General features: G+C 32.3%; 1 protein-coding gene across 1 annotated transcript in view; it reads right to left on the minus strand.

Annotated features, from left to right (window-relative positions):
* LOC132523610 (zinc-regulated GTPase metalloprotein activator 1A) overlaps positions 1 to 12,619 on the minus strand; it is a 48,648-nt gene that overhangs the window by 32,280 nt on the left and 3,749 nt on the right. Inside the window, exons 2-6 of the mRNA XM_060155012.1 lie at positions 12,300 to 12,386; positions 10,351 to 10,447; positions 9,147 to 9,238; positions 3,047 to 3,106; positions 1,819 to 1,856 (exon numbers count right to left, since the gene is read on the minus strand). Of these exons, the coding sequence (XP_060010995.1) occupies positions 1,819 to 1,856; positions 3,047 to 3,106; positions 9,147 to 9,238; positions 10,351 to 10,447; positions 12,300 to 12,386 (374 nt within the window). The remainder of the gene's footprint in view (positions 1 to 1,818; positions 1,857 to 3,046; positions 3,107 to 9,146; positions 9,239 to 10,350; positions 10,448 to 12,299; positions 12,387 to 12,619) is intronic.

Raw genomic sequence — 12,619 nt, forward strand, 5'->3', positions numbered from 1 at the left:
CATGACACCCTTAAATTGCTGCCCATTATCCAAGTGTCATTACTTGTACTGCCTCAGAATTCTCTGAATCACAAGCAGCTACTGAGGTCAAGCTTTGCAACCAGAGGAATTAGACAAGTTGGCAAATCCTTTATATAAAGGAAAAGTTATTTATTTGGCACCTGACTTAGAAAATCTAAAGTTTCCATTATCCTGACAGTATGTCAGTTTTGTGTAGGTATATTGATTTAATAATTTAAGATGTTTTATCAAGGTGGGAGGGGGTTAAACGTTTGCTGTGTCTGCATTATTCAGAATGTTGGTTTGGGTTTTTTTTGGCCTCTATCACACTCATGGTAGATTCTATTTAACTCCTTTCCACATCCAAATATACATATAAAATTATTCCCATAATCATAAATACACAGAGTTTGATTTTGGGTCTGGTACTGTAAGTCTATCAAAAAAAAAAGATCCTACTATCCATCCTGAAGATATCCCAAATTTGGCAATAAATCTATATAGGAGATGGATTCAAACATGCCCTTTAATAAACATTCAGAGTGAAGAATTTGACTTTTTTTTTTTGCTTCCTCTGTAAACATTTTGCTAGAAATATCATGATTTCAGAACAGTTGGGATATTTCTGAGTAAAAACTGTAATATCTGGGGTCTTTCTTTGGTTCTTAAGACTATTAATAAATTTTGACTTAAAAATCTAAAAAGGAATCATCTCCCAAACTTCTCAAATTAGGGTGCTCTATCCCTGAGGGAACTGAAGGGCCAATGAAGGGGTACTGGTAACCATTTGACAAGCTTGCCATACTAATTAAAGGTTTGGAAGAAAAACAAACTTGTTCAAATTAAGAAATTCAGATATACTGTCGGATAGAATACAAAATGGACATGAATTTTTAAACATTAAATTTAAACTTCTAAGAAATGATTACTTTGGGCACTATTCATATCGCCAGACTGGGTCAGGAGATGGAGGATAATTTCACTCTCTTCTGCCTCTAGTAATTTTTCACTTGGAAAGTTGAGAAACACCACTTTACTTTATGCGGCAACATGCATTTTAAAATCTTACTAAGTGCATTTTGTGAACTGAAATTCATTTAAATGCATTTCAGGACCTTGCTAGTCGCAAAACATTCACAGCAAGATGCCTTTTAAAGGAGAGTTTCTCCTCCCTAAACCTAGGCATAAATCCTGATTTCTTCAAAATATGGGAAAGCAATATATTTTTTAAAAACTCAATTATCTGCAGTTTGTGTCTGACAGCAGTTTAACAAGAAAAATAAGCTCTCATATGCTTTATCAAGCTCAATTTCCTCTATCAAACAGAAAAACTTATCAACATTGGGGCTGAATCCTAGTGAGGGGTTACACATACCCAAACTTTATCCTGTATTACCCTTATTACAAAATATTACACTTCAAACTTTTATCACATCAAGCCAGAGAAGCAGAAAATAAACATTTAACTTAGAAACACAAAATAATAATTAAAAGACACACACAAATTTCATCTATTGTTCAGGATACTTTAAAAAAAACTTTTTTTTTTACCATAAGTATTTGCTTTATTATTCTTCATGCTTTTTAAACTTCCAAAATATGATATATTAAATTAAAAATGTAACTCACTGGCTTAAGACACACAGTTTCTGATAATATTACTGCCACTTTAAAAAGTACTATCTTTTATATTTACAGTAGAAAAATATTTTTGTTAAGGATATTTCAAACAGACACAAACATAGAAAAACTAATATAATCAAACCCCATATAACCAGCTCTTAACAATTAGTAACTCATAGCAATCTTTCAACTTACATTTAATCCATATTTTGAATCCACAACAGTTATGATACCTACAAAGGAATAAATCTTTTAATCATCTTTATATTTAAGAATTAAAACTAGTCTATTTCAGTTCACAAATGTCACTCAATAAAATACTGGTTTTTTTCTCTTGCCAGCACAGCAATTTAATTTAATTCCATTAGTAAGCAGATGCATTTCAAACATGAACCTAGCACTATTTTAAGGCACTAGATGGGACATAATAAAAACAAATATTTAAAATTAAACAAACAAATAAAAAGGAAAATAAGATTTCTCTGGCCTTTAAAAAGCTTACAATCCAAAACATGAGACAAATTTCATAATACAAAGTGGAATGTGATAAATTACACAAGACAGCTTATCTTTATTTTCCCATAATCAAAATCGAGACTTTTCTTATTTAAATTATTGCTTAACAAATCTGAGGCATCTTAGAATATCTCTCACCAATCTAACTCACACAACTGTTTTATCTAAGGTGTACCTAAGTTTCCAAATGATCAATTCGTTTGGCAATCTCTGAATTTATATGCTAAATAATTTTTTCGAAGGACAACAGCAGAATGAGTTTGATGACGCCTAAGGAATTTAACCAGCTACATTCCATATATATTAGGGCCAAATGATGAGGCCCAGCTTCAAACATTCTTAAAGTTCACCCCTTAGTCTATGAAAAATATGGTCCACAGAAAGGTGAAGAATCAGGTGTGGGGTGTTGCAGGGAACATATCTGCCTAATCCAGAAGGTTTCTAATGTGTCTTAAATGAAGTCTACGAATAAGATTGCCCAAAAGTGTTATGGTAAAGAGAGCAAGGGGTAGGAGGCTTTGTTTCATTCTTATTTTTAATGGAAAATGAAAGCAGAAATTTGATCCTCATACTATATATGTTATTTAAAATAAAAAGCTCTAATATATACTGAGCACATAAATTAAACAACAGGGAATATAGAAAATCTACATAGTATTTTAAAAGGAAAACCTTAATGGAAGCACTAAACTGGTAGTTGAGATTATGATTGATATCTAGTTCTACTACTGTCTGGGGCTTCAGAATCAGTATGAACAAAGACTTATTTCATCATCAAACTAAACAAGCTTAAAAAGAGTACCAATACAAGGAATTAAAAGTATAATATGAATAAACAAAAATGATCTTAACCATAACATTAACATTTTACTTGAAAATTTTTTTAAAAATTAATTTCTAAACTTACCATCAAGATAAATATCAACCCCTAATTCAGCATCAACCCAAAACATAGAAGCTACAGCACCTGAAAATATATGATAATATTCATCAAATAAAAATATTTCTTCAAACTAGGAAACAAAATTCTACCCATAATGTTTTAATTTGCCCCAATGGAATTAGAAGGCAAACACACATATGAAGTAAATATGGGTTTTCAATCTTCTTAAGGAAATTACAGTGATAGAACCATTTACTATTTTATACCCATTTCTTCCCCTCTCTCTACTTCAATAAACAAAAAAAAAACAACTCTTATTACATACAAACCCAATATCAAGCTTTCACCAATGCCATAATAATTTACCAATAAATAATATCAAATAATTTGGGCAGAATGGCTGTGTGCACACAGGTCTTATTTTTATTTTCTCCCTCCTGAATATAATAATCATACAGTTCACAAATAATTATCTCCCTAAAGTAAAGCAAAGCAAAACATAGATAAATCCAAAATCACTTGTCTAAAAATTTTTTTAATTTTTTAAAATTTACTTGTAAGTTTTACAGAAGAATAAAAGTAAAATTATACACTCTATGTCCTTACTAATAAATCCTTACACTATTTATTAGTACTGATATAAAATTTGGAAATTTTTTTTAATTGAGGAAAAATAATTTCTAAATAAGAAATTAAAACTTGTTTTTGACAAAAACTGGTTCAATACCAAACCACACACCCTGATTAGTATGCCACAACACAAGAAAAAAGAAAACTGACAGTAAAGAAAGAATTTGATTTTTCAAAGCATCACAGGTCCAGTTAGTGACAGAGCTGTCTAAAAGGATGAGTCCTGGGGAAAAACAAGGATAACTGAACTCATTCCAATGTCTAAAGCTGTCCACCTACCCTGATGAGATGTGGTCTCCCAAGCATCACTCTGTGTCAACAATGAAATACCTGTCAGCAGTTTACAGTGATTACTCATGCAGGATATAGCAAGGGCCACAAGATCTAATGGTTTCCTGATATGTATTGATTTTTTCCCAAAAACTTAATAGTTTTCCAATTTGACTGAAATAGGATTTGTGAGTAACAGGGGCTGAATCAATGCCTGTCCTTTTCAAGGAAATTACTTTACCATGACAATTATTTAGCTTAGAACTGGAGAGTGTCAGTCTTCTAAACAGGAAACAACTGAATTGTCAATAAGAATTTTCTTCACTTACTTGGCTAACAACATGATATTAATTAATGGAGAAAAGTAAATCTATTGTGAGTATCATTACCCCAAACAATAAGTTATTTTTTAAAAGTATTAATTTTTTTCACTCAGTAAAATTCCCAGCACTGTACATAAATCTTTTTTTAAATTCACTGATTTCTATTCGGAGAGCTTATAAGTCCGATAGTTAACATTTGCCTAGCATTAAGTTAAACTGTAAGAGTGTATTAGAGCTTTTATTCTAAATCTGATGTGTATCTTTGGCTTAATACTTACTTACCAGACTACAAAAGAAAGAACTACTTAAAATTTGGATGCAGGTGTTTAACAGGGGGAGTAAAGACGAGAGAATGAAGTTAATTAGTGATTCTAAACCCAGGGTAATTTTTTTCCCCAGGGAATATCTGGCAATGCCTGGAGAAATTTTTGGTCATCTAAACTACACGAATGCTACTGGCATGCAGTAGATAGAAGCCAGGGATTCTCTTAAACATCCTACAATACACAAGACGGCCTCCTAAAATAAAGAATTATTCAACCCAAAATGTCATTTGTACCAAGGTTAAAAAACCCTGAGCTAAATTACAGAATCTCCCTTCTTCAAAACCTAACAAAACAAAAAATAAAAATAAACAAAATAAAATTTTGAAAGCCAAATTTTATCAGCAGCAACCAAATATACAACTTCCTGCCATAATTTCTGAATGATAGTAAAAATAAAAAACACAAAGTTCTATGTGATGTATGATAGTTGTTAATTCTACCCCAATACTCAACAAGAGGTTATAGATAAGTAGTTTACAAGATCCTAATATTTATCAGAAATAGCCTTCAAAATGGTGAGAAGTAGAACTGAGGGAGAAATAAGCAATACAGGAAAAAGCCAACAAAGAAACTTCAAGCGTAAAATTTTCTAACCATCTCCACACTTTCAGGGGAGGGGGTCACTTTCTAGGGCTCAGAGCAAAATGAAGAGAGAAGTATGAAGCTCAAGGATGTCCCTGCAAAAGGTACGGGAAATATATTCATGAGTAGTTTGAGCTAATACAGGAGGGGAACACTTGGTATTGTAGGAGAGCAGAGCCTAAAAATCATATTGCCCATCTGGCTCTTGCAATCACTTCATTTCTCTCTGCTTCCCCATCCCCGCTCCCAGCTATACCCAGCTTTCAAACTAAGGCTCAAGAGAAAAACAAGTTTAGGTAACATGGACCTAATGTCATGAACACCACATCTAAGTAGACAGTTCTCTGAGCCTCCTACATCAAGCATAAACATGGTAACAAAAACTATGCACGTTACTACAGATTAAAAGAAGCAGAAAGCAGATAAAAGGAGGGACAGAATAAAATGAACAAATGAATGGGGAATACAGATGGCAAAGAACCTGTTCTGGAAGGAAACATAATTGAAGAAACCAAAGAAAATTCCTAAGGGCTTCTTTATAATAAGAAAGATAAAAACAATATAATCTTAATTAAAAACAAGCTCTAGGGAATTCCATGGCAGTACAGTGGTTAGGACTTGGCGCTTTCACTGCTGTGGCCCAGGTTCAATCCCTGGTCAGGGAACTAAGATCCTGCACGACGTGGCCAATAAATAAATAAATAATTTTTAAAAAGATGAAAAAGAAACAAGTAAAACTATTTTTTTAAAAAAAGGAAAGAGCTTAAAAAAAATTCTCCAAAGCAAAATAAAACAGAATAATATGAAAAGGTAGTTTATAATGCTGAAGAAATAAAACTTAGGGCCAATGTACCATTACTTAATCAATTAATTCATCAACAGACATTGGTGGAAACAATTACGGGCAAAAAGGAAGATTTGAGATGATTACAGTAAATGCAGAAGCAAAAGACATATCAAAACAATTAGAAGATAATAAATATGGAGAACAAAAGAAAATTCAATATATGAAAAATTCGTGTCATAAAGAAGAGAACCCAATAATTTGACAGAAAAATTCTTCATGGTAATAAATAAGGAAAATATCCCTAAATGAAGCACTAACCCTACAGACTAAAGAGTATATTGTAATCCAGGAAAACATGATTATGAATGACACCTAGATGTATCTTGGTTATATTACTGAACTTTAAAAATAAAGAAAATGTTTTTCAGGCATTTTAGATGAAAAAGCAAGTCACTTTCAAGGAGGCAGGAAAAAAATCAGATTTTTCTATAGTAAAATTCATTGCTCCAATATAATAAAATGACCACAAAGTTCTAACAGAAGTGTTCTCTGAGGATATTACCTCCTGCCAAGTTGTTTTTCAAGAATGAAAACCACAGGCAGACATTGTCAAACACTAAAGGAAACAACAGCATTGAAACTCAAAGAATAAAGCACTCACAAATCCTTCCCAATGAAAAGAGAAAAATACTGCACAAGGAAATCCAGCCAATCAAAAATACTATGAGATCATGATGCAACATTTTCAAAGTTCTGAAGGAAAGAAATTGTGATACGAAAATTTTATACCTAGCCAAGTAATCCTTCAAGTATATATATAAAAAAAAAGACAAGCATTCTCAAGCAATGAAGTATGCGAGATCTAAAGGAATACAGCACTGAAAGCTTGAAAAGATTACCTGACCATGAAATTCAGTCAATCAAGAGATTGATCAACTCAGGAATGGAGGAGCCATAGTGCTGGTAAAACAGTTTAAACACAGGACTAAACAAAGTATGACAGAATATAAATGTTAGAAACCTTGACAACATAGCAAAGAATACAATGAACCAAAACCAAATGGGAGAAGGCGGAAGTGTTTTAATTCCCTCATCCTTTATGCCAGAGAGTCAATAGGTACTACCCTGAAAATTTAAACATGTAATTTAAAAAATAACTTGTCCAATTTATGTTCTTTATAATTTTTTTTTCCTTAACTCATATCTCTTACAGTGAAGAAGCATTTATCTGACATTCAGCAATTCTTTCACTTCTTTCAAGTTCTCTTCTTTTAGGTTCAAGTAGAACTACATTAATAATTATTTAGAATAGCACAAAGAATGTGATCCTATTTTATAAAGTTACTTCTGCATATTTACAAATGGAGTGGGGTTTCCCAAACTTATGCATGTGTAAGAATCACCTGGGGGGCTTATTAAAACAGATTGCTGGGTCCCACCCTTAGGGATTCTGATTCCATAGATCTCAGATGAGGCCCAAGAATCTGTATTTTTCCCAAGCTACCAGCTGAGGCTGATGCTGTCATTCAACATACCACAGCAAGTAGCCCTGGCACAGAGAAATCCTTGGAATAAAATTTACCTGCTTGTATTTTACAGTAGTGAGATATAGGACAACATTTTTTTTAACTTTCTTCTTTGTATTTTCTTAGTTACTGTTCAAATTTTTTTTAATGATCAATGTTTCATTTCTACCCAAACAATAAAAATCATTATTCTAAAGAAAGAAGAAACATCAAACTGTTTATACCTACAAAAGCTTTTTGTACAAAAGCTTTCTCTGAGATTTTTATTTAATTTTTACTTCCTCTGAAAAGCTACACTGTGTTTTAGTAAATTCGCCTACTCTCAAAATTACAAGAATTTTTCTCTATGCAGTGGCTACAATGAAAGAAACTGATATTTTCTATTTCAAAAAGAGGCACACAATATACTTTCCCATCTTACCAGATTTAAATTAATATTTAACATCAATGTAATGGTCCAAGTCCTATCATCAGTCAGACCTCTTGGAAATGTACGAAAATGTATGAAAAATTCATGCCTACTGTAAGGACCAAAAGAGCCTAACTCAATCCTAATCTGAAAATATAGGGACAATGTTATTACATAATACTTCAAAATAAAGTAACAATTGATTACATTTGAACCTTCAGTACATTCCAATATTTCTTTTAAACAATTATGACCCCTTCAATAAATTATTCCCAAACAATTCTTTAATACGGTTTTATGGTGCAATGCCATAGACCCAGATCAAAAAACAAATAATGGTATGGGTCAGCCTTACAAAACTAAATGTTCTGCATACTTGGAATAAAGATGTTAAGGAACAGAAACCCATTGTTAGAAACAGGTAGACTTTGTGTAGCTTTCAACAGGGAAGTTTGGATGTAATTCCATTCAGAGGTAAAAATTTCATAATCATTATTAATTGCATACCAGAAAAAAAGGCTTGATTTAACTCTCTACCTTATGACAATATTTACAAATAAAATTATTTCAAGTTTAATAGTAGAAAAACAAAATGCTAACAATTAATTTAAAGGGAATAAATATTTCTGGGATTTAACTCCAAAAGTCCTTAGATATCTCTAAATGACCCTCTATGAAAACTGGATTAAAAAGCAATCAGGGGCTTCCCTGGTGGTGCAGTGGTTCAGAGTCCGCCTGCCAATGCAGGGGACACGGGTTCGTGCCCCGGTCTGAGAAGATCCCACATGCCGCGGAGCGACTGGGCCCGTAAGCCATGGCCACTGAGCCTGTGCGTCCAGAGCCTGTGCTCTGCAACGGGAGAGGCCACAGCAGTGAGAGGCCCACGTACAGAAAAAAAAAAAAAGCAATCAGAATTAAGATCTCTGTAGAGCAGAACCAACCAAATATATACTAGAGGTAGAATGTCTCCTTTTTCCCTACATTTTATTAGATTTTCCTAATATTTTTAACAACTTTTGTTCATGCCAATAACCCTAAATTAATCGATAGAACTTCAAATTTTATTAGCATGTTAAAATTACCAAACACTTTGATCATCATTCATCTGCCAAAGAAACATGACAACTCAGTATTTTTTCTCCTTTAAAGCAAAATTAACAAATTTTTAATCTAGAGTAAAGCTTTAATACTCATTTTAGATATTCCTCTAGTCCATTTATTTTTAAATGTTTAAGAACTATATTCTGGTTATTAATAATGACATTTCTTACCAGGATCTGCTAATCCAGTGGTCTCTAACAGTATGTAATCAAATTTCCCTTTCTTCTGCATCAAATTCTCAATAGCTTTAAGGCCACTGTCCCTGGAGAATGCCAAAAGATGATATACATTGATTGCCTGAATATTTTAAAGTGATCATCACAAACATTTAAAAATATATTTAGCAACCAGGGATAAAGATCTCTTTAGGCATGTGGAAATTTACCTCAGTCCCAAGCATTTACCACTTTGGGGGAGGGGAGGGAAATGGATGCATATATGCTGACAGGTAACAAGAAGTCAGACACTTGATGAGTTAATACTTTAATTTTATTAAAATTAAAAGCAGAGGGAATTTTAATATACCTGACTAAAGTAAGTCAGAACCTGTTATTTTTATAGCTTTATGAAAGAAAAAAATCCATACAGAAAATGACAAAATTTAGGAATTACAGTAGCTTAATATAACAGCTAAAGGGACACTATAATTAAATACCTTTCAATTCTGTTCTGAATTAGAGTAGCAGGCTTTAATTTCCTTTTTTTCTTAATAATATCAAAAGTGCAAGAAAATATTTAATTTTAATTGTCTAAGAAAATCTGTTAAGTTTTAGCCTTGTTAATACACTTGACTCAAACACCTAAGATAGTAAATGATGTAGAAGAAATTTAATTCACTAGAATATACAAAATCAACCATATGGGTATTAATTTTCCTAATTTGCTCAACATTTGAGTGACTACTATGTGTCACTCCTTTTCTAAGAGCTGTTATATTGGTGAATAAAACACTGTCCTTGGAAACAACTATAACTGGTGGAACAGGATGTGAGGTTTTTCTCTTTTTTCATGGTCATTTATTTTTGTTTTTAGAGGTTGAATTCTTGGAAATAAGACCAATGACTTATTAAATTCAGAATAATCATTTTTTACACATTAAATGAGACTTTCATTCATCACAGGGATTATTAATTAAAACCTGACATCAAAAACAACAACAAAAACTCAATAAAAGGACCACAGCATTAGAGCAGATAGAAAAACAAGGCATCAAGAAATGCTTTAAGAAAATGCATACTAATAAGTCGTTTACTTGAAAATACAGTGAAGAAGATTATGTAGATTCAGTTAATTTACATAAGGAAATCAAAGCTAGAAATATAACCAATAAACATTTCCAGAAGCCAACAAGCACACAGTAAAAACATTCCTCACTTTACGGAACAGCAGAGGCAACCGTTTCTAAGTTCCAGCCATTCTTCATAGAGTTCTCCACCTTGGCTGACAGCTAAGGATTTCTCCAACGCACTTCCTAGAATGATTAACAAGAAGCACTCTTTAGATTATGTCCACTAGTCAACCAAAAACAAAGATGAGTATACTCAATAATGGAGCAGATTTCAAAGCAGACAATACACTTCGTAACTTTTATTCTTTCATTCTATTCAGGCTGCCTCAATATTTTAAACTATACTACTCTAGATTATTTTAGCTTTTCTTTCTTTTAGAGAATTTAAACCCCTAAAGAGGCAAATGTAAAATCTACTTCGTCTTTAGGCCTCTTACTAGCCTGCTCCCATTTCCTAATAAAGTAGCTATTTTAAAGGCGTTCTTTCTTGTCCATGGCCAACTCTCTAGATAGACCAGTATGTTTATATATTGGTTTTTATATGCCCTTCAATCTCTTACCTATGTTTTCTTTTCATTCTTCCTCTAAATTGTTTCTGTGTCTACTAGACAGACTGTTCAGTATTCCCCATATGAGTTATACCCTTAGTTCATTTTGAGGAAGTTTTGCTTGGCCAGGGTACCAATGTGCTCACTTAAAAATTAAATTTTAATCAAATACACATACGTTTCCTAGCAATGCTTACTTGAGAAAGGATAAAGTATATTTGAGAGCCTGAGATGCTTGTTATCAAATAAGAATTATTTAAAAGTCTTACTTTTCCTCCAGTAAAGAAACATACCCAAGCCAGGAAAGAGTTCTAAATATCCAGTAAAGCAAATGACCAACAACAACAACAAAAACCTGAATCATTTTTCACTTACATATATTTTTTGTTTATACTTCAGTTAGGCAATGATAAAGAGTTTTGAAAGGGGCTGCTACATATTTCAGGGTGTAGAGAACATTAATAAAATGAAAAGGAAAGTATTACAAATGCTGTAAAGGACAAAGTTGTGAAAAAGGTCCAGAAAGAGTGAAGAAAGATAGTAAGAAATAATAATAAATGTAATTAGTGTCCAACAGAAGATCAGTTAATAAGAAGTTAGAATTAAAAACTATGATTAAAAAATCTTAGGATTTTTATTTTTGTCTAACAAGACTCTTTAGTTTACTGAAACTATCTTCAGTTTGCTAAAACTAGAAATAAAGTTCAACTAACAGGCCTCCCATCCTGTTAATAATCCTAGCTCCTTTACCAATTTGTAACTGAAAAAAAAGTATAATTTAAGAAATACCCTAACTGAAGTTATATTTTTTGGCTAAACATGAGATTTATTAAAATTCACACTTGAGAAGAAAAGCTTATAAAAGAAATCAGAGAATTGTGTCTAACACTGCTGTATACATTTTTTTTAAACACAGTTCAATATTAAATACAAAAAAACTGGAATGTTAAATATACACATTTTCACAGATAAAGGAAGTTGCTTGAGGATGGAGACCACATGTTTAACTTATTTTTTAAATCTTCTGTTTTAACTGTTTTGCAGAATAATAAACGTTCAACAAGATAAACTTATAAGCCTGAAGCATTTTCAAATATATTTCAAAAGTTGCAATTATACAATACAGTCAGTACAAAAGGACCTTACTAGTTGGTACAAAAATCTTCCTGAAAGATATTCTTTCATATCCTTAGATTTTTACTTCTGGAGATATTTATTTTATGCAAAAATCTAATTTAATTCTGTTGGTATGAATTCTAAAGTTAAACAAAATAAAATTTTAAAGAAATTATCTTATTTCAGTATCTCGAATCCATACAAAATAAAGCTTAACATAAATGAATCTAATTTTTCCAAAACTATCTACAGCAATGTGTTCACATTATCATGTCTTGCCTTTTCATTTTAAAATACGGAATATCAATTCACCAGTTGAATTAACTGTCCAATAAATTCTTGCAGCATGGCATTTACTGAACTTTACTTACCTTCCCCGAATTCATTTAAAATCACTGCTATTCTTTTACTATGTTGCTCTGTCAAAATATAGTTCAGAAGTGTTGTCTTCCCAGCACCTATAAAATATGTTTCAAATAACAAAATTCAAAGACTAATTTTAGAGACACAAAAAAAGATATAAAGGGACTTCCCTGGTGGTCCAGTGGTAAAGAATCCGCCTTACAGTGCAGGGGGTGCAGGTTTGATCCCTGGTCAGGGAACTGACCCATATGCCGCGGGGCAACTAAGCCCGAGTGCCACAACTACTGAGCTTGCGGGCCTCAACTAGAGAGCCTGCGTGCTGCAAACT

Source organism: Lagenorhynchus albirostris, chromosome 7 (assembly GCF_949774975.1).
Source record: "Lagenorhynchus albirostris chromosome 7, mLagAlb1.1, whole genome shotgun sequence".
Lineage (NCBI taxonomy): Eukaryota > Metazoa > Chordata > Mammalia > Artiodactyla > Delphinidae > Lagenorhynchus > Lagenorhynchus albirostris.